We start from the raw sequence: 20,066 nt of genomic DNA on the forward strand, positions 1-20,066 counted from the left end.
AACTTTGATATGTTGAGGTGCATGGTTTACCCGATTCAATGTGTACTGTATGATATCAAAGGAAAGTCCAATGTGCTATAATGGGGGGGATTGGCACTTACCTGCCTGGGCCAAGATGAACTCCTGGTATTTCGCTCCGATGTTGTTACGTGCCGTGCAGTTGTAGCGTCCGAAATCCCTGTCGGACACTGGGGTGACCTAGGGACAAACATTTGAGTGAGCACAGAGACCAGAGCTGAGTCAATACACCGACACTGGCATTACACTAAGTGAAGTCTTTGGGTAACACTGTATCAGCCAGTATAAAGCATTGTCTCTTTCATTCAGTCCTTTTTGTACCAGGTAAGTTGGCAATGACCTTAGGGAAGAGATGCAGAGGAGAGGAAAGGAGTTGAATAGACCACTTGGAAGCTGGGGATGCTAAGGTGGCCATGTATTTCTGAAGTTAGACTGTTTACCGGTGGGTGACCTTTTCCGTCCTATACCCACCTCTAGCAGGGACTTGCCGTCGATTGTGTGGACACGTGTGTTGGCAGTGCCTTCGGCCGAGATGGTGAGGCGTTCTCTCCTCCATAGCATGGTGGCGGGCGGGTTGGACTTGACGTCACAGCTGATGTTTACCGGGTTGCCCTCCCACGAGTAAAAGATGGTTTGGTTGGTCTGGAACTTGGGCATGTCTATCCAAGACACAACACAATTGGTCGGTTAGCTTCCAAGTCATGCAAAACCAGGCAATTAAAAAAAAAAAATCTGGGATGATCAAAATCCATAAAACTGTTGGGTTTAAGCATAATCACACAAAGGGAAAAGACAGAGTGTCTCATGAAAGCCTCAATACACTCTCCCTAAAGTTCAAAGGAAGCCTGAACTTATTGAAGACACCTCATGCTGGGCGAAAGATCTCCATTACGATACTCTTCCCGAGCGTGTGTGTCGTTGTGTGTGAATGTGGTGCCGAGCTGGATGGGTGCTAATGAACGATCCACCCCACTGCATTGGGGGGCGGCGCTCGCCATCCCTGCTCGCCGCTGCACTCGCCCAGTAGTCAGTAGAGTGGCATTATAGTAATTTTAATATGCTTGCTCGCAGTATCCCATTAGGGATATTGATGTCTGGCGCTCTGGCACGAAGGAGGACGTGCCTCTACCATCTCCTCTAGTCCCGCCACAGACTTAATAAATACGCTTATTAGCTCCGCGGCGACAGGTGGCTTAGCCCCCGCCTGCATCTATGCTCAATCACACACCTCTCAGGGCTGATTTTTGTCCCTCTACTTTCTAACGGTCAAGTGTTGAGCGAGGGTGTGGTGGGTCACTGCTCTGAGGGTGTGGCACTGCCAAGGGTGGCTGGAGAAAAGTGAGCGCAGTGATGTCATGCATGCTCACCTCAAAGGATGCCATTCATTGCACGTTTGTTAGAAAAGACATGTTTCATGCCATTAGCCTTTTCACACGAGTTCCAAATATCTCTAACAGTCGGCCCCAGGGTGAGTTTATTTATGCGTGTGATATCATAATGCACGCACTATTCCAAAATGTGATTGTTACGCAACAGGACAGTTAACCTACGCTGCCCTAAAACCAAGGCACACTGCCTGCTAATGATCTATTGGCTGTGTTTCAAATTGTCAATTTTTTATTATTTTCTAACAACAGTTTGAATTGAGGCGTGTTCCGTCTCCTCATTAATTCACATAAGAAGTAGCCCATTTCACTGTTGCTGACAATATGTCTTTGATACTTTACTGAGCCGGACAAACTTTCCTCTTCAACGAGAGCCCAAGCACCTCCCCAGTTTTTCCCCAGATTAGGTATGAAGTCATGGCACATCTCTAGTCAGAAGAGGCCTTGCACAGTTTCTGGCTGGCACCTGCATTGACTTCATTGTTCTTTGGACATGTGTGCATTCCTATCAAAGTAAGTGCCTTATTTTTTGTATATCGTGTTGTCATTCCTATTGTAGCATGCCATATGTATGGATCCTAATTGATTTACTGTTTCATTCACGTTTTCAAGTACTGGTGACAAATCATGCATTCCGATTCTTACATAGATTGTAATGGAATGATGTGTGTAAAATACTTTTAAGTTTTACTGATTATGATGAGCTAATGCTAAGCTAATTACCAGCTGTGTGTGGCACCATGTTTGTTGATATCATACAATGCATTCTGGTTGCAAAGATGTTATAACAAAACGAGGTGAAGGTATAGTACACTCGACTGACTTATGGTGCGTCCAAGACAACTGGGACCTGGGAAAAATATGAGGTCAAATCATGACGTCAGTGATCTTCAGGTCAGAAAGTCCGAGCTCTAGTTAGAGGCCCAAGTTTCCAAGTTGGAATTCCAAGTTGGATGACCATTCCACATTTTTTTTCCCAGTCTGAGCTAATATTTTTCCCGAGTTCCCAGTTGTCTTGAACTCACTGGTCGGAAGACGGAGATTTCCCAGTTTGCAGTTGTTTTGAACTAGGCATCAGATTGTAACTATGGTACCTCAGGGTTGCCAGCTCAGATCCCCCATCCAGGGGTTTTATTTTCATTTGGCTTATAAACTTCTCCTGTATTTTCCCCCCATGTATTGATAAATTCCCCATTATAGTAATATCTCCCCACAATACCTTCACTCATTTCTACATCCCATGGACTTGAAATTCCCCCCAAAATGTAATGAACCCGCCCACAAACTCCACTAAAATGGTTTCATCCCTGTCTAGCTTTCGAGCTATGGTTAGGCTAGGCAGTAGGCTTGCATTTGGGGTGATGATCTGTGATCTTTGTCACTTGTCAAAAAAACGGTAAAGGACTTGTCAAGTCATGTGCTCCGGTTCTTGTACATCGAAGATTTGTAATATGCTGAAAAGTGGCCAAACTAAGTTCATATTTTTCAGGAAATAGGCAAAGCCATCTTTGACTATGTTTGTTTGCGTTTTATAGTGAATGGCATTCTGGGATTATGGAGTTTTCGCTTGTCAAACAAACAAACATGGCTGCCATCATAAAGAATTTAGCTGCTGTTAGCCATTTTCTAAACAATATTACATTTCTCCCTTGTGTTCACCAGGGATGTGGTACATTGTAAACAAGTCTAGCTTTTAGGTCTCTAACGTAAGTTTTTTTTTTGTCAGCACAACTTGTTATTTAGACTGGTTTATGGAGTTTGGCTGTGGATGTGTTCTGTGTTATGTTTGGATGATGAAGTTCACATTTGTCTTTTACAATAAAAGGTGAAGACCTTTATTTCCCATCAGTACAAAACATTGTTTAGATGTTTTTTGGACAAAGATGCTGTTTAGACACGTTTGTTGCATCAAATGTTCTGTTACTTCTGTTCCAATCACATATTTGCGATGGTACGCTGCAGGGACCACTCAACAATGATCACAAATAAGTGATTGTACAAATCAAAGGGTGAAAGCACCATTGGATTGAATTGAACTGTGTTCTGAAATCTTTAGCTTTAATCTTATTATTAAAGAGTACAGGAGGAAACAGTCTTTTTCACCAGGAAGTAAGTGTGTGTGTGTGTGTGTGTGTGTGTGTGTGTGTGTGTGTGGTGTGTAATATGGGGTAAATAATGCAGCAGGATATCCTCCTACTAATTAGCCTTTCTGGGGGGGGGCAGGCAACTCTGTTGTGATTATTCAAGCATTTGCTAAAAAGGGAAAACAGAAACAGTGTTCAACAATGGAATATTACAAGTCAGCAGCTTTGTGCGTGTGGTTTTGATGCTTTGCATGTGCAAACAAGTTGTATTGGTTTAAGATGAAATAATGAAAAAGCTTTTTTATTAACTTCCATTGTCCTCCAGTAGAGAATATTATCTCTACTTCAGTTTGCTCATCAATTCATGCACCTCGGTTAAAAAGGGAGGTAGCGGCTGTGCTCCATTCCCTGTGTGTGAATACTGTGCAGATGTGCAAACTTGTCTGTGTGTGTGTATACCGTATCAGCGCAGGCATGTGTGTTTTTGTTCTCCAACTGTACTTACACTCTATATCGAGGAACATGCTCTTTTGGTGGCCCCCGATCCTGCTGAGGGCCTCACAGTCAAAACGTCCCAAGTCAGTAAGCTTCACCCCACTGATGGTCAACATGGACTTGCCATGGCGGCCCCGCACATCCATACGTCCATCTTGGCTCTGTGCACACACACATGCATAAGCACACACGTACACAAATGGATTGTGAATGTATTGCATACTGTACATCTCATGTGAAGAATTTGCTTCATCCACTCCATCCATCCAGCCGGGACGACAGATAGCCTAGTTGTTAGAGAGTTGGGCCAACAACCGAAAGGTTGCTAGATCGAATCCCCGAGCTGACAAGGTGAAATCTGTCGTTCTGCCTCTGAACAAGGCAGTTAAATCCCCTGTTCCTAGGCTGTCATTGTAAATAAGAATTTGTTCTCAATTGACTTGCCTGGTTCAATAAGTTTTTAATCCATACACTTTTTATTTGTTGACGTTTTACTTCATAACAACCTCACACACCTTCATCACCGTTAAACCCCCCTGACACTAAGTCAAACCAAGTATCTGATGTAAAATCAGTTTTATGCCTCTGGCTAGGATTAATGTGATTGACTATCAATTGATTTGCAATAATTAGATAGAGAACTGTGAAGACAGATGGTCTCAATTTGAAGCCGAGGGTCAATTAGATTGGGAGCGGCAATCATTCCTTGTAATCATCAATGATACTTAAAGACAAACTAGCTCAGGGTGATCATCACTTACAAAGGAAATCTTTTGGGTTCTTCGAATAGTTTGAGAGTTTGATCAAGCCTGTCTGGAGTGCCAGATGGGCGTGGATTGCACTTTTGGGACTACTCCATTGGTTATTTTAAAATTTGAAAGAAAACAAATACTATTTGAACATAGCACTCAGAAGACTGCAGTCGTAACCCCCGGAGTTCCCATGCCAAGTCTAATTTGGCCTATAGATATCTCTCCCCCCCTCTGTGTCACTTTCCTCCCTTCTCCAGCCTTGAGCCCTGGTGTCTTCTGGGAGCTTGCCCCTGCAGTGTGCGGATGTGGCAGACTCACACAGACTCCGACGCCCACTCTATAGATCTCCCTAGACAATCGATGCATAGACAGCTCATTTCTAGTGCCCCAACGCCCCCTGTTAATGCCCATTATAATTCCTCAGTTGTATCAGCACTGACTGTGAAGTCTCTCACAGTCGTTTCAGATTGAAACAATCTCTTGCAGTCATTTCAGCTCACACAGTCTCTCGCTACCGCCAGGTTAAAGAGGTCTCCCTTTAAGGAGTGATAAAGGGTATAGTAAAGTTGGTTTGATCTCAGGTGAATCCTCACTTGTGTAGATTCAAGTTGGTTTTTCCTTGAAGGTGATTGTTTTTCATAAAAATTGTGGTTGGCTATGAAAGTGGTGCTTTCAGTAGCATGGTCACAGTATGCTACTGCACATATACAGCAGGTGCCCTCCACATTCCATTTGAACAATTCAGGAGTAGAACTGACCACTGAATTTGGAATGAGTATAAACGCTGTCAAATAAACAGGGGGGCAGAAAGCAGAGCAAATTTGCCAGAGGAAGAGAATGCTGACTCTGGGCTTTGTACATTCTCTCTCGCTCTCTCTCCTATATTTGGGTTATTTATTCCCAGGTTCACCTGGCTGAGGAAGGGATGCTCTCTCTAGGGAGAAGGAGGGAGGCGATGGTTGGTAGGAAAGGGAGGGAGTGAGACACTAGCCTGTTTGATATGCAGTGCAGAGGAGCTGACATGGACAGGAGGCACTGCAGGAGCACACACTCAGACACAGCCAGAAGGAAGGAGAAAGAGAGAGAGAGTATGAGACAGAAAGCCCACATAGCAAGAGGGAGACAAAGAGAGCTAGGTAGAGAGAGAGAAAAAGAGAGAGAGGTAAAGGTAGGTGGAAGATGAAAGATGGAGAGCAGAGCAGATCACTGGAAGTCCCCTCCATCTGATGTGAGGAAACTGAACATGCCCTCCTACACCCTGCAATGCTCACACATGATCTTAAATAAGATATCTCCAAAGCTGAACTCCAAGTAAAGCCCATACGAACTTCTCCGATGGTATTAGTGCTGGCTCTGGATCAGTTAAAAGAAGACGCCACAACTTTCCTCATCCTCTTTCTTCAGTAGAGATACAGTGGCTGTGCCTGTTGCCCTTGGGAGTGCCGGCTTGCTGTAAGACCTTATTAAGCTGCAAAGAATGGGGAGCTGCCGTGGCTTGCTGCTAGTGCTATCATAACCTCGCCAGTGGCATTGAGATGAGAAAACAGGTAAACAGAAACCCACAATGCTCTGTTACTATGTATCATTGACTTTCAGCAAGCGTACACTGTTTCTCATCTAGTTTGCTGGGTTTGTATGTGCTTCCATGAGAAACAAATATGCTAGCGACAGCAAAAAAGGAGACAAAACAAAACAGTGCTCTTGCTACATTACCCTGATGTAAAGTAGTGGCGTTACGTTTTATGGTACTGGATAAAAGAATAGAGAGTAGCGTGCTGGCTGTGTCTGGATACGGAGATGTAAATTGAAAGAAGAGGCGAGTAGCTTTACACCTAATGACCATGGCCATCAATCAAGCCAGCAATATACACAAGGCCCTGTTTGTTCTTTCCCATACATTTAGGTGTGTTGCTCGGCACTCACATTTCCATAATTGCATTTGCCTCAGCACGCGAAGAAGTATTTACTCTCATTCAGTGCCTTGATTTATAAAGCCGAGCGGTTTGTGCCAACGCACACATTCATTTATCTCAGCCATTGACCTTTTTCCCGTGGAAAGTGGAAGCCATCTTTGCTAATGCAGCGCCTCTCGAAAAGCATTAGTGCTCGGCGGCTACTGAGACAATGACGGAGAAACACAGGGTAGCTGTCTGTTTACTCTCAGCCATGTTGAGAGAATTTCTTTAAACCTCTGTCTGTTGAGACATAATGTATGCTCCGAGAATCTCAGAGATGAATGGTCTTCATTGAAAAAAATCCTAGTCGTGACCAACATGGTTTTGATTCAAATGAGTCTTCAATGGCATCCGACCTTGATACACTGAGTATAACTCATCTTTGGATGAGGTAGCTTACCCTATGGCCTACCTTTCTCTCTTTGTTAAGTAACACAATTAACATTCTTTTACTTCATATATACTGTACCTTATTGCATGGTGGATATAACGTAGTGCCTCTAAAGAACCCTAGGAAGGAGATGTTGGAATTACTGGGTCCCACAAAACGTATACTCATAAAATGTCTGTGCTGAGAACTACTCTATGACTCAGTCACATCCATCTTCAAAGATGAGCATTCTCATCTTTGTTAATACAGGGCAACTGGTCGGTGCATGTGCGTCTGGACAAGAAATAAGTGGTGAGAGAGGGTTGAGGAAAGTACTTTGTGTGACTGTAGGCAGTATGAAGTGGAAGATGGAGAGTAAAAGCAGGGACAACGGGGTTTGTGTCTGTCTGTCTGTCTGTGTGCGTGTGTACGCAAGCATGCATGTGTGTGTGTGTGTGTGTGTGTGTGTGTGTGTGAGCATGTGCGTGCTTTTTTGCGTGTGAAGGTGTTTGTCTAGAGAGAGTGAAATGGGTACCAGTAGAGTGCAACAGTAGGCAACACTCAATGAAAAGGGGGGCGGAAGTAAGAGCAGGGGACAGCCCGGTGTTACCTTGTCTCCGTCGGTGAAGCTCCGACCATCGTTGGCTCTCCTCCAGGAGATCTCAGGCAGCGGCTCACCCTCGGCCACGCAGGAGATCATGGCGGCGCTGCCCTCTACCGCCGTCACGTTACGCAGCTGGGTGATGTGTGGCTGGACTGGAGGGACAGAGAGGGAAAGAGAGAGATTGAAAGAGAGGAAGGGAGAAGGGGGGAGAGAGAGTCCAAGATAGATACAGGAGAGAGAAATAGAGAGAGGAGGAGAGACCAAGAGAGATAGAGGAAAGAGAGAAGGAGAGAAAGAGAGGGTGGATGAAAGAGATAAAGAGAGCGATAAGGGATGAAGAGTTAAAGAAAGGAAGAAAGAGAGAGATAGGGAGAAAGAGAGAGACAATAATTTAAGACAGGAGACGCCTAGTGCAAGCACCAGGTATTAGAAGATGGACGACTTTGGGCTTTGGACTATTGAGGCCATACGATCTAAATCTACTTTTCAGCATCGTACGTTTCTATTTCTGAAAGTAGAGTTGTGCATCGCAGTTTATACCCTCGAGACAAAGTAATCCTTACATTTGAGTCCACACCATGCCCAGACAGACAACCACTACTTTGAGTTAAGTCTCCCTACTCCCTCACATCCTCTTTCTCACAATATCTTTACTTCTCCTCTTTCTCTTCGACAGAAGTTTTTCCCTCTTTCATATATTCTTTCTATACAGTCTCTTTAATTCCTTCTGTGGATCCTCTGGCTTCTTAACAGACGCAGTATTACGCCGGCTGACTGGCGATGGCTGGGTGTTTAGCGACGAGACACACGGTGTACAGACAAACCCTTTTTTTTGATGCCGAGCGCCCTCGATAAAAAGCATTAAGGAGCGTGGCACCACGGTGGAGGCGAAGAGGTCCGCTCACCATTGGTCTCCAGTGGATAAACCACTCTCTCAGACATGGCTGTCTAAGCTAGTGCCCAAACACCACGCGTGTCACGGGCAAATATTGTGCAATAAGTATATATATATATATATATATATACATATATATCATGTATATATACACATATATATATATCATGTATACATTTTTTTATACAACATGTACAAGTAAAGTAGCGACGGCTGTAAAGCTGTGAAGAAATGGAAGTAAACGGGAAAAATAGGCTGCTTTTTAAGGCGGTCTTGGCGAAATCAAGTAGTCGTTTTGTAATTTCAAAAAGAGTGAACCTTAGGGTGGATGAGCCATCTAAGGGGATTTAGAGCTTGTCACGTAATGGGGTCATACACACACCTATGCCTACTGTATATGCACCAACACATACATATGCATGTACATTTGCATGCGCACACATACAAACACACAAAATCAAATATTTTCTTTAGGCCTTTAGAGCTACATAGTTGAAATTGGCCTAGTCATTGAAGAGCCAAAAATGGAAGCACAAACAATTATCTTTTGACAGAAATAACAAGTCATTAATATTTCGATGGAGATTTTTCAAGGTAAGCTAAATACTTCCAAACATGGCCTTGAGACCTGCCTTAAGTACCTCAGCACTTACATTAAAAAAATTTACACCCAGAGGCCCTAGTGGGAACCAAGAAGCGATACACAGATGAGGCCTATGATTCATACAATAACTCCAGGGTGGGAAAGGTGCTGTAAAGGATGAACAATAGCCTACCCCCTTCAAATGAAATATGATAGTATTCATCAATATGATACGGGAATGGGCTTAAGCTTATGCATAACAGATGGTCAATTCTGTGCAAGTGTGTCTTCTCCTTTACAGATGAATAACTGATCCGTGGAGCAAGCTGAAGATGGAAAAGATATTAAGCAACTCTCGGCAGCACAATCAAAGTTTGTTTTACTGTAAACATTTTGCCAATACCTTCATCAAGGTCTTCTCTTATACACATGATTGTGTAAAATAAGCTTTTGCTTCACGTTTCTTAACTATATTATTGATGTTTCATGGTCGTCCAGATGTTGGCCAGTGCAGCTGCTTCGGGTGACACCAAACGCAAGAATTGAATCCTGTGAAACACCAAGAAATGTGGCCTAAACTCTCAATGACAAATCCCGCTCTTCTCTTCATCTCCTGCTCTCTCAACTTGCAGGGGTAATACAACTCTGTTTCCCCACTGCACTTTGCAAAACAAAACTCAAGCCCTCCGCTATCTTCTTAATTGAAATATGCATTTTGAAGACCAACCGGAGCCTGGGCCTTGAAAAGATCTTGATGACTAGAGCATAAATCTCCATACATTTTCATAAAGAGGAAAGAGCTCCATCGGAATAATCAGGGAGGAAATATGCTGGCAGCTTTATGAAAATATAAATTGAAACTTTTATGAACAGGGTGCCACCGATTCTACAATAAATGAGTTGTATTTTTTTCCCCGTCTGGAATTGTATTAGATTCAAGTTGCTGGATGATTGGTTGAGGTAGTGGCTGTATGATAAAAGTTTTCCTCTGAAATAATAGTTTCCCTTGGTGAATAGGAATTGGCTGTTTGTAGCGCTCAAGACGAAACACCTTATATTCAAATCAATATGTATTAATATTCATAGACACACATGAGGTCACTTAAGTTCAAGGACTGTACACTCACTAGAAAACATCCAGTAACACTACAGATAGAACAACGAGCCAGATATTTCACCGGATGTGTAAGTGTGATGCATCTGGTTGGCGTTTCCACTCGATACAAAATATGGTGATGAGAGGAATCCCAGTGGCCGGCAGTGGGAGAAGATGGATTTTGGCCGACATTATGCAAATGTTCTCATTGATGAAAGAGTTCTGCTCCCAAAACTCTAATCTGTTACGAACAGAGTGGACTAAGTTTTGTCGATTTTACCCTTACCCAAAGTGAAAAAAAAGGGGTGAATATAGTTATTGCACATACGCACTTCACAGAGTAGGCATTCCCCCTGACGGAAATATGAAAATTCATTCTAGAACACTCGTGCTTGGTTCTGCCCCTCTCCATGCTTGTTCTGCCCACTATGACGAATTTGTTCCCATTGGAAATGACAGGCTGTGGGTCCATCTTGGGTTATTTAAAAAAATCTTTGGTAATACTCAGGAATATGTAGCTTATGTTGGAATATGTAGCTTATGTTGGAATATGTTGCTTAAAAATGTACATTATTATAGTGCCTTTTGCCTATGGCGGAACATGCCGTTTTTGGCTCTAAAGACCCAGCGTCTTTCATTCCAATCCATACGGATTTTTATTCATAGAGAGACGTGCAAAAGGTCAAAGACTTTACACTCTCTATGAACATCAAGGAATTCACAGTAAACATGTTAAAAGCTTTCTACATCCTATAGAAATCTAAAGAAAAACTAATTGAAAAGTAACTGAGCAAAAGTAAATTGGTATGTTAAAATGACCAATTATTGGTCCAATTACGGTTTTATGGTCGAAGCAACATCAAATAAAATCCAGGTAGCAATGTGTTTTTCAGGACGGCATCAAGACGGCTGATAAGGACATGACATTTTGGTTGCAATTATTAAATGCGACGTGAGACCATTTGACATGTTCACTTCAATTGGAGAAGGTCCTAACAATAGGATGGATGCCCACGAAGGACATGCCGCTACACTCACCGAACACTTTGAGGAAGAGCTCCCTCTCCTCCGCCCCGGCCTTGTTGGTGGCTCGGCAGGTATAGCCGCCCCCGTCCCCTTGGATGATGTTGCGGATGGTCAGGGTACTCCTGCCTCCCTCCATGGTGTTGAGGACATACTGCTCCGACCTCTGCAACCTCTGGCCCTTCCTGTGTACAGAGAGACAGATCGGGCTCCTGAGTGGTGCAGTGGTCTAAGGCACCTCAGTGCTAGAGGCATCACTACAGACCCTGGTTCGATTCCAGGCTGTATCACCACCGGCCGTCATTGGGAGTCCCATAGGGTGGCGCACAATTGGCCCAGTGTCGTCCGGGTTAGGGTTTGGCCGGCATGGCCATCGTTGTAAATAAGAATTTGTTCTTAACTGACTTGCCTAATTAAATAAAAGTTGTTTTTTAAAAACAATACATATAAAAAACAAAGAGGATAGAGGTGCACAACCAATTCACCTATACACACATAGAGATAAAACGTGTACATCTCTATGCACACACACGACACACATGCCGCCGCCCCCACCCACCACAACCACCCCTCCCCTCCCCTCCCCTGATATGATAAACATACAATAGCTTTACTGCATTTAAAAATAAATTGTTTGGCACGCGCACACATCCCCCACCCCCATACACATTATAATGGTGTTAAAACTACATCTCTCAAGGAAAGAGAGAGCAAGAGATAATTGAAAGTGGACTGGGAGAAATATTGAAGTATAGTAATAAGGCTGGAGGGAGCCAGGGAGGAAATTAAGAACTGTGTGTGTGTGTGTGTGTGTGTGTGTACAAGCTGGTCTGTGGAGAGGCAGCGTACTATGCACAGGAAATTACACTGACTGTATCAGAGTCTATGAATGACTGAAAGCAGGCACAGCCAGCCAGCCAGCCAGGTGGAAACACCACAGACCACAACAGGAAATGTAACTGAGGGATGAGGGGGAGGGGTGAGCGAAAGAAGAAGAGAAAGGTGTTCTCTAGCTCTTTAATAGCAGAATGGTTAGTAGTGCAGTCTTGCAAACCAGTGCGAGGGGGAGTGAAGGGGGTATGGTTATGGTGGCACAGTGGTCAGATTGCGGTTGTTGATGAAGAGGACAACGGTCACAGTAGAGTTGTAGTCAGAGTTTGAGTTGTGGTCAGTGATGACCTGTGGTCAGTGATGATCAAAGTGTTTTGGTGAAGCTGCACTCACGGTGGAGTTACAGTCGGGGTTGTGCTGTGTGGAGTAGTGTTCAAAGGTGGAACAGAAAGGACAGTGCGCTCTTAGACAAAAAGGTTCCAAAATGGGTTATTCGGCTGTTCCCATAGGAGAAACCATTTTGGTTCCAGTTAGAACCCTTTTCGGTTCCAGGTAGAACCCCTTTTTGGTTCCATGCAGAACCCTGGGTTTTACATGGAGCCCAAAAGGGTTTTACCCGCAACCAACAAGGGTCCTTCAAAGAGTGAACAGCCGAAGAACCCCTTGATAACATCTTTTTTTCTAAGAGTGTACGATGATGTGATCACAGTACAGAGTCAAGCCTGGTGGTCAGGATGGCTAAAAACCAGAGCTTTCTAAACCATTTATTTGAGCTCAATACAGTGTGACAGTCTACATGGAGCAATTAGACAAGCCAGTATTGCAAGGCGAGGCACATCGAGATATAATTTTCACAGGATAAACATAGACTTAACATTTCAATTGCTTTCTGTAATTACATGGCCAATTATAACGCCATCTCTCCCATTGATAGAAAAGCTATTACAAGAGTGAATTTGAGGCAGGGGAACAAAAACAATGTCAAGTCAAAATCCTTCCCACAGCCCAATACAAAGACGGTTTTATTTGGCACCACTCCAAAGGTTATATGCATGGCAAAGTTTAGACTTTTCTTCTGAAAGTTGAAAATGAACTTTGACATGTACACAACATTCCTTCCACACAACTGTACTAGCGTTTGATAGAGCAGTATACATATTAAATTTGGGATACCTCCTTAAGTTTCCCAAATCTCTCCTCAAGTATTTCTAGACACTCCAATTATTACATTACACCTGTACCTTTTTGGGGTTTGTTCTGCTCTCTTCACAGGAAGACAACAACTCCCCTCTCTCTTTCCAGATCTGTGTTTCTCACTCCCAGCCTTTCCCACGTTGGGCCTTGGTTTTCAAACTGAAATGGTCCACCCACACAGACAGTGTGGTGAAGGCGGCGAAACAGCACCTGTTCAACATCAGGAGGCTAAAGAAATGTGGCTTAACACCTAAAGCCCTCGCAAACTTTAACAGATGCACAATTGAGAGCACTCTGTCAGGCTGTATCACCGCCTGGTACTGCAACTGCACCACCCAAAACCGCAAAGCTCTCCAGAGGGTGATGCAGTTTGCCCAACGCATTACCGGGAGCAAACTTCCCGCCCTCCAGGAAACACCTACAACACCCGATACCATAGGAAGGAGATCAACCACCTGAGCCACTGCCTGTTCACCCCACTATCATCCAGAAGGCAAGGTCAGTACAGGTGCATCAAAGCTGGGACTGAGAGACTGAAAAACAGCTTCTATCTCAAGGTTATCAGACTGCAAAACAGCCATCACTAGCACATCAGAGGCGGCTGCCTATAGACATAGATTAGGAATCACTGGCCACTTTTAGAAATGGATCACTAGCCACTTTAATAATGTTTCCGTATCTAGCATTACTCATCTCATATGTATAAACTGCACTCCACACTATTCTACATAGTCACTTATAAATTGTGTTTACATATTGCATCACCCATCTCACATGTACAGTTGAAGTCGGAAGTTTACATACACTTATGTTGGAGTCTTCAAAACTTGATTTTCAACCAATCCTCAAAATTAACCCAACTTAGTGGGAAGCTTGTGGAAGGCTACCTGAAACGTTTGACCCAAGTTAAACAATTTAAAGGCAATGCTAACAAATACTAATTGAGTGTATGTAAACTTCTGACCCACTGGGAATGCGATGAAGAAATACAAGCTGAAATAAGTAATTCTCTCTACTATTATTCTGACATTTAACATTCTTAAAATAACATAGTGATCCTAACTGACCTAAGACAGGGTATTTTTTAATGTGAGGAATTGTGAAAAACTGAGTTTAAATGTATTAGGCTAAGGTGTACGTAAACTTCCGACTTCAAATGTATATACTGTATTCTATACTACTGACTGTAAAACAGCCATCTCCAGCACATCAGAGACTGCTGCCTATAGACATAGATTAGGAATCAGTTGCCAACTTTAGAAATGGATCACTAGCGACTTCAATAATGTCTCCGTATCTTGCATTACTCATCTCTTATGTCTATACTGACATACACCACCGTTCAAAAGTTTGGGGTCACTTAGAAATGCCCTTGTTTTTGAAAAAAAGCACATTTTTTGTCCATTAAAATAACATCAAATTGATCAGATATACAGGGTAGATATCGTTAATGTTGTAAATGACTATTGTAGTTGGAAACGGCAGATTTTTTATGGAATACCTACATAGGTGTACAGGCCCATTATCAGCATATGATACATCACTCGTCTGTTCCAATGGCACGTTGTGTTAGCTAATCCAATATTTTTAAAGGCTAATTGATCATTAGAAAACCTTTTTGCAATTAAGTTAGCACAGCTTGAAAACTGATGTTTTGATTTAAGAAGCAATAAAACTGGCCTTCTATAAACTAGTTAAGTATCTGGAGCATCAGCATTTGTGGGTTCGATTACAGGCTTAAAATGGCCAGAAGCAAAGACCTTTCTTCTTAAACTCATCAGTCTATTCTTGTTCTGAGAAATGAAGGCTATTCCATGCGAGAAATTGAAGAAACTTAGGATCTCGTACAACGCTGTGTACTACTCCCTTCACAGAACATCGCAAATTGGCACTAACCAGAATAGAAAGAGGAGTGGGAGGCCCCGGTGCACAACCAAGCAAGAGGACAAGTACATTAGAGTGTCTAGTTTGAGAAACAGAGTACTCAACTGGCAGCTTCATTAAATAGTACCCGCAAAACATCCGTCTCAACGTCAACAGTGAAGAGGCGACTTCGGGGCAGAGTTGCAAAGAAAAAGCCATATCTCAGATTGGCCAATAAAAAGAAAAGATTAATATGGGCAAAAGAACACAGAGACTGGACAGAGGAACTCTGCCTAGAAGGACAGCATCCCGGAGTCGCCTCTTCACTGTCATTAACTCCACACAGTTAACAGAAAGTTAGATCTTCATTTGATCACTCTTTTGTTGCTGAGAATTTTCCTGCGGCACAGAAAATAGAGATTACGATTTACATAAATTCACTGAAAACCTGCACTTTACACGTATCCTACTTTTGTCCAGCTAATCACCTAACCACCGATCAAGCAACATTATGGACTAAATGTTCAAATCCCGTTCTGCAGGATTATTTTGCTAAGACAAATACTGGTCAAATCTGTACAGGATAACAGGTTTGTGTTCATTAGGGCATACAATGAAAGTGTTTCAAAGCGTTTTGCAATAGAGAAAGAATCTGTATTTCTCATTGGACAAGCCCAAATTGTTGCTCCTTGTTTCAGACTGTTTTCTTCCATTTGGTGCCTAATGAACACAACCCTGTTATTATAGCTTATAAGAACATGCTAATGAGTGTGTCACTCAGGTTCAGGATATATGCAATCGCTGTTGTATGAATGAATGAGTGTGCTAGATGTAGCATATGTTACTGTTGGAGGTGTGACTAATGTGAAAACACGGTACAGGTGGCGGCTCACTCTAAAGGACATGTCACAGTGTCACCTCGATGTCATCGTTTACAGCACTGGCTTGTGAAGAGTGTGTGTGTGTGTCACTTAGAACATTGAAGGAGCCACTAATCTGTAACAGTGATAGATAGACCAGACTACAGTTGGTGACATTGCCATAATATAAATCAAAACATACACCAAATGTGGTTGAGCCAGTGGTCTGGTTGGCTAGGAGTTTTGTCAAAGAATGGCTGGATTGCATTTGGTTCACCAAGCCACAGGCATATAGAAGTTTAGATGTATGAATAGGAAACATTCATCATGTTTATTAAGTCACAAGGTAGGGAGCAAAACGTTTTGCAATGGGAAAACGAAAACCAGCGTTTCATATTGAAGTGCAGGTTGTGCCTCATCTGTGTTCTTCCGTTTTGTGCTTAATGAACACAACCATGACATAGTGTGCAGGGGGCTAACTGTACCTGTGCCAGGTGACATCGGGGTCAGGGGATCCCGATGTGACGCAGGTGAAAGTCACTGACTCCTGGTAGTCTGCTGTGGCATTGAATGACTGCTGTAGTATCGACAGCACAGGAGGAACTATAGGAACAAGACAAAAGGTTAACAGTTAGTGGTAAGGAGAACTTCATCAAATGACACATAGGGCGAGCAAAACAGCAGAAGTGAAACACTATGCACACAGGAAATTAGCACTGCAACCGTCCCCACCCCCTCTTCAAATTAAGATTGTTGTGACATAAGAACAATACAGATCAACACGAATGTTCGCCGTGCACAGTGGTTGGGCAGAGAGTGGTCATCCTATTGCCTCTGACCATAGAATATCAGCCGCAATATTTTTTCCAATTTCCAAAAGATTCTACATGTTGATTTGCCGTGCATGGTCAATGTTCATGTTGGACTGTCTTGTCCTCAACAGAGGGGAAATGGAGACACTGTAGTGTCACTGTGCAGTCTTCCAAGGGACAGGTAGACAGGTAACCAGCCTAGCAATGGTAGCTAGCATTTACCCTGCCATCCTAGCTAGTTAACCAGGCTAACATTGAGCTACCATTTAGCCAGTCATCCAAGCCTATCTGGTTAACCAGGCTAACAGTGGTAGCTAAAATGTGTAGCAAATCAACCAAGATTAACTGTTTATCCAGGCTAACAGTAGTAGGTAGCATTTAGTCTGTGATCCTAGCTAGTTAACCAGGCTAACATTGAGCTAGCATTTAGCATTTAGCCAGTCATCCTAGCCAGGCTGGTTAGCCAGGCTGGTTAACCAGGCTAACAGTGGTAGCTAAAATGTGTAGCAAATCAACCAAGCTTAACTGTTTATCCAGCCTAACAGTAGTAGGTAGCATTTAGCTTGTGATCCTAGCTGGTTAACCAGGCTAACAGTGGTAGATAGGTCTAGGATGACAGGGTAAATACTAACTGGTTAGCCTGTATGAAAGCAGTAGCTGTATTCTTCCCTATTGAACCAGAACTCTGTGTGTAGCCAGAACCCCCCCTCCCCCCTCCCTGGGCCAATTAGTTTGTAAATTATGGATCTCTTCGGCAAGACACATCATTCACCCAAGTTTTGTCGAAATCGAGCTAGTGGTGTCCCGAGATATTGCGTGTGATTAACGTATGTATGACTGGACGGAGACAGATCCATAGTGGGGGACAATTACCTAAGGAACGATAAGAAAAGGACAGCGCAAAACATCTTGACGAGAAGTTGTCTTCCACAAACATATACAGATGGATTTTGAGGTGTTACGGTCCAGTACGTAGCCAATGAAATGTGTCACTGCCATACTGCCATGCAATCAACAAGAGCTGTCAGCAGTGAAAGCAGTGATAGTCAGCTTACTGACAGGCCGGTGACAGCTCTATATTACAACTGTGTTTATCTGTTCTCGCTCTCTGACTGCACAGTCCATTTCTCTGTCTACTCTGAATCACTCTCTGTATGTCTCTCGCTCTCTCAAACAGTTGCACATGTGAACATACGCACCTGCACCTAAATAGACATATACATGTGTCGTGTCTTTACTATCATAGAACTGAAAACTTTTTATCAAAGATTCTCTGTAATTAGTTACTCGAGTAAACTGAATAATCATGTAACTGTAATTAACTAGGAAGTTAGGGCACCAAGGAAAGTATTCAGATTACAAATGTATAATTTCCCAATATAACCTTTCAGATATTTTCATATCTGATCAATAGTCTTCTGACTAATGATTTATTTATTTTACCTCACGTTAGTCTCACTCCAAACGTCGTAAATTGTTGGTTATCTGCACAAACCCAGTCTTCACTATGAGTCATCCATCTATTTATTACTAACTAGGTAATTCACAGAAATGCATAAACAAACAGTAAATATGGTTACATGAAATGATAGAATGTGCCCTAGTGGGCTGAACCGGCATCGCAGCTTGTTTGACAAAAAGGGAGTGGGGGTCGACTAAGAAGTCACTACAGAGTTAATAATTATAACAATTGAAATGCTAATCCTTTCACATGAACGCTCACTCAGTTGGGAACAATTGCAATCAATATATATATATTTACGCTCAGTGTGTCGTCTTGATCGCTGGTGAAAAGTTCATTCCTTTTGCATAATTGTCTGTCTCTCCCTCTCTCTCTCTCTCTCTCTCTCTTAGTTGTGGTTAGAGGGGATTGTTCAGAGTGATAGATTATTATAGAATGGATGTTTCGGTGGTTGTCGTTCTTCGCATTCAATGATGCCCGAATTCCTAGCTGCAGACTAGTAATCAATATCAAAGACTTGTTCTTATTCTGTCGGTATCGAGTCTAAGAATTTAACCACGTGGTATGGTTAAAATGATTCAGCAATGGTCTACACCTTTAGCCCTCTTGTAATTGAGGTAAGCTTGATCTGGTGATAATTTCTCAAAGTTGGGTTTTATTCAGAATGGCAGAAGAGGGCTGTCCCAGGATGTCTGACCCTAACTGGGCTCAGGGGCGGTCCTCTGATTTAGTTCAAATCAAAGGGAATTGTATTTTTCTTCATTAAACAGTCCACAATCATATTACACCATTATACAAACAGTATCATCCCCTCATTCATCTTATACAACAATTAGATGCAAACCTCATATCTGAGGCTATTATATAAACAGCGTTATGGTAATGTAGCCACACAGTCTCTCTTGAGCTTCCCAAGTTGTGACAAACGGACCAGTTTGTAGCTGGATTCTTCACCGATCTTTTACACTTTCTATGGAACATGAAATTTGTTCGTACCTCAAGTTTAGTGAGGTGGAAGGATTTCCTTTGTCCTCTGAAAGTTTACCCTCTCTCTAATACTGTGTGTCCATGAGGTCTTCTCAGGAATTTACGACCTCTGACCTAAGCAGTCTGGTTGTAGAAGCAGAGAGCGGGGGATGGTGCTCGCTGTACTCAAAGAGGGCAACGTCATGACACATGCATGCACACACACACACACACACACACACACACAACCCCCCACACACTTCAACTTTCTCACTCATCATTATTCACAATTCAATTATCTGTAATCATGGTAGCATCCACATTAATGTAGAAGTGTTTAGAAACATTCGATTCTTATTTACAATAAAAATTACATTTACCATTAACTTCAATTGGGCACAAAATTAGCTGAAACACAACCAAAATGAACTGAAAATGCATCCAACAAATGTGTAGTCACAAGCTTGACATAGTGATTGAGTGCTTGGAATATGGGACCAAATACTATACTTGTGACTACTTTATTTACAAGAATCTTTAGGGGTGTCAATAATTTGGACCTCTACCTTTTCGTGAAAAAAGTATTACTTGTTAAACAAAATCTCTTTCTCTAAGTAATTGTATTAGTATATAACATTGCATAACTCAGTTTTTAAATCATTAATGCTCATCTTTATCAAGGGACCCCACTGTTTGTGAATATCAAAACTTTCCAAGCTTCAGGCTATTGAAACGACCAAGCAATATCAATAGCATGTGTTTTATTCTGTAACCCCAGGTTGAGCTGAGATCTAATCTTGTCAGAGAGAGAGAGGGAG

At 42.6% G+C, this 20,066-nt stretch overlaps 1 protein-coding gene across 4 annotated transcripts in view; it reads right to left on the reverse strand.

Annotated features, from left to right (window-relative positions):
• Positions 1-20,066, reverse strand: part of LOC112254023 (neural cell adhesion molecule 2) — a 394,574-nt gene that overhangs the window by 55,161 nt on the left and 319,347 nt on the right. For all 4 annotated transcript variants that reach the window (XM_024426231.2, XM_024426232.2, XM_024426230.2 and 1 more), the window contains 6 exons: positions 16,494-16,611; positions 11,276-11,445; positions 7,670-7,815; positions 3,993-4,143; positions 490-677; positions 102-198 (listed from right to left, as the gene is read on the reverse strand). In XM_024426231.2, coding sequence (XP_024281999.1) covers positions 102-198; positions 490-677; positions 3,993-4,143; positions 7,670-7,815; positions 11,276-11,445; positions 16,494-16,611 — 870 coding nt within the window. The remainder of the gene's footprint in view (positions 1-101; positions 199-489; positions 678-3,992; positions 4,144-7,669; positions 7,816-11,275; positions 11,446-16,493; positions 16,612-20,066) is intronic.

This window comes from Oncorhynchus tshawytscha, linkage group LG07 (genome assembly GCF_018296145.1).
Source record: "Oncorhynchus tshawytscha isolate Ot180627B linkage group LG07, Otsh_v2.0, whole genome shotgun sequence".
Classification (NCBI taxonomy): Eukaryota; Metazoa; Chordata; class Actinopteri; order Salmoniformes; family Salmonidae; genus Oncorhynchus; species Oncorhynchus tshawytscha.